The sequence below is a fragment of the Eurypyga helias genome, unplaced genomic scaffold (assembly GCF_000690775.1).
Source record: "Eurypyga helias isolate BGI_N326 unplaced genomic scaffold, ASM69077v1 scaffold47876, whole genome shotgun sequence".
NCBI classification, from domain to species: domain Eukaryota; kingdom Metazoa; phylum Chordata; class Aves; order Eurypygiformes; family Eurypygidae; genus Eurypyga; species Eurypyga helias.
The window spans coordinates 1-1,557 of NW_010256844.1; the positions used below are offsets into that span (position 1 = coordinate 1).

The 1,557-nt window shown below is 48.2% G+C and overlaps 1 protein-coding gene across 1 annotated transcript; it reads right to left on the minus strand.

Annotated features, from left to right (window-relative positions):
• Positions 1 to 7: 7 nt before the first annotated feature.
• LOC104505397 (tubulin alpha-1C chain-like) lies at positions 8 to 1,181 on the minus strand (the record flags this gene model as incomplete). Its single annotated transcript, XM_010153789.1, has 3 exons — positions 8 to 31; positions 618 to 766; positions 959 to 1,181. Coding segments are annotated over 3 exons (396 nt in total), but the record flags the coding sequence as incomplete, so codon positions are not given.
• Between the last annotated feature and the right edge of the window lie 376 nt (positions 1,182 to 1,557).

Genomic DNA, 1,557 nt, shown 5'->3' on the forward strand with positions numbered 1-1,557 from the left:
GGAACCCTTGGAGCCCACTGCACTGCTCAGTCTGCAGCACCAGGGAAAGAACCATAAAGACCAGGTTACTGGAGTTATTCTTATCTAATTGGACTAATTAACTACTGTGTTCAGCCATCAAATTTAAGGCTTAACTACTGTTTGCATAGACCTTTCACTTTTAACAGTTAAGATCTGTTAGACACAACAAACATCTGCTTTTACGTTATCTCCTGTTTAGTAGGAAGAAAGCCCTGGCCCAAGAAACTCATGGTAATAGCAGTCAAGAGAAGATTAGGAAGAGTCTGAAGACCACTAAGAGGTCCCACCTAAATCAAGAATATTTTAATGTTATCAAAGCACTTCTGAGCATCTACGTGACTGAAAGCTCTTACTGCAGAAGCTACTGCACAAAAGAGAAGCCCAAGGGGAGACACTAGCCCCCCTGTATGGGGGCACCTTTAGTCCCTTCTTTTCCCCCTCAAGTCCCAACCAGGAAGACATACACCCACATGCATGCCATCATGTTCTTCTAGTGGTATAGTTAAGCTGGCCATGATCAGCTTCCCCCCGGCCTTGATGGCCAGGGCAACAACAACCAGAGTGCTAATGCAGAAGACCCTCCACAGGGTTGTTACCATTTTACGAGTTCTGTCAACAACCGAGTCAATGATCTCCTTCCCAATGGTGTAGTGGCCCCGAGCATAGTTGTTGGCAGCATCTTCTTTGCCACTGATGAGCTGCTCCGGGTGGAAGAGTGTGCGGTAGGTCCCAGTCCTGATCTCGCCTGGAGGAAGTTGAGACCTCATGAGTGCCACTGGCACAAGACCCGCTGTCTTCCAAGTTACCTGCACCAACTTAGATGCAGTTTCACATGGAAGTTAGCAGCCTCACCAGGAGTTTAGGTGGCCAACACTACACTTGAGATCAGAGAAGGTACTTCCCACCCACTCCAAGTGGTCTGGGGACCATGACTTACCAATGACAGTGGGCTCCAGGTCAACAAACATGGCTCTAGGCACATACTTCCCTGATCTTGTCTCACTGAAGAAAGTCCCAAAAGAAGAGTCTGTTTGCTCTGAGGATGCACTGGAGGAGATGATGCCATCTGGCTCAATCCCATGCTCCAAGCAATACAGTTCCCAACAGGAATTGCCTATCTGGACACCAGCCTGGCCAATGTGGACAGAAATACACTCCCTCTGCATGGGGATGAGAGTGAAGAGGTGGTTATCAATATGCACTGAGGAATTACACTAAAAAAATTACAGAATTGGCACTTCTGGCTGTCTTATGGAGCACATGGCCAACAATCTGAATCTGTGACAAGAAGAGGATTAATGCCACTTGGTGGTGGTCAGGGCTATTTCACCAGAGCAGGCACCCAAGGGCTGACAAACAAGCAACAACTAAGCATTAGCCCTCCAGAGAGGTGTTGCAATGCCCTAATCTTTGCATCTGCCTTGGTGGGATATTGCAGTACTTTCCTCTGCATCCCAGCACTCTCATTACCTTGCTCAACATCCCCACTCCCAGGAGCAGGCCACCAAGCCTGAATCCACAGCACGTGATAGCTGT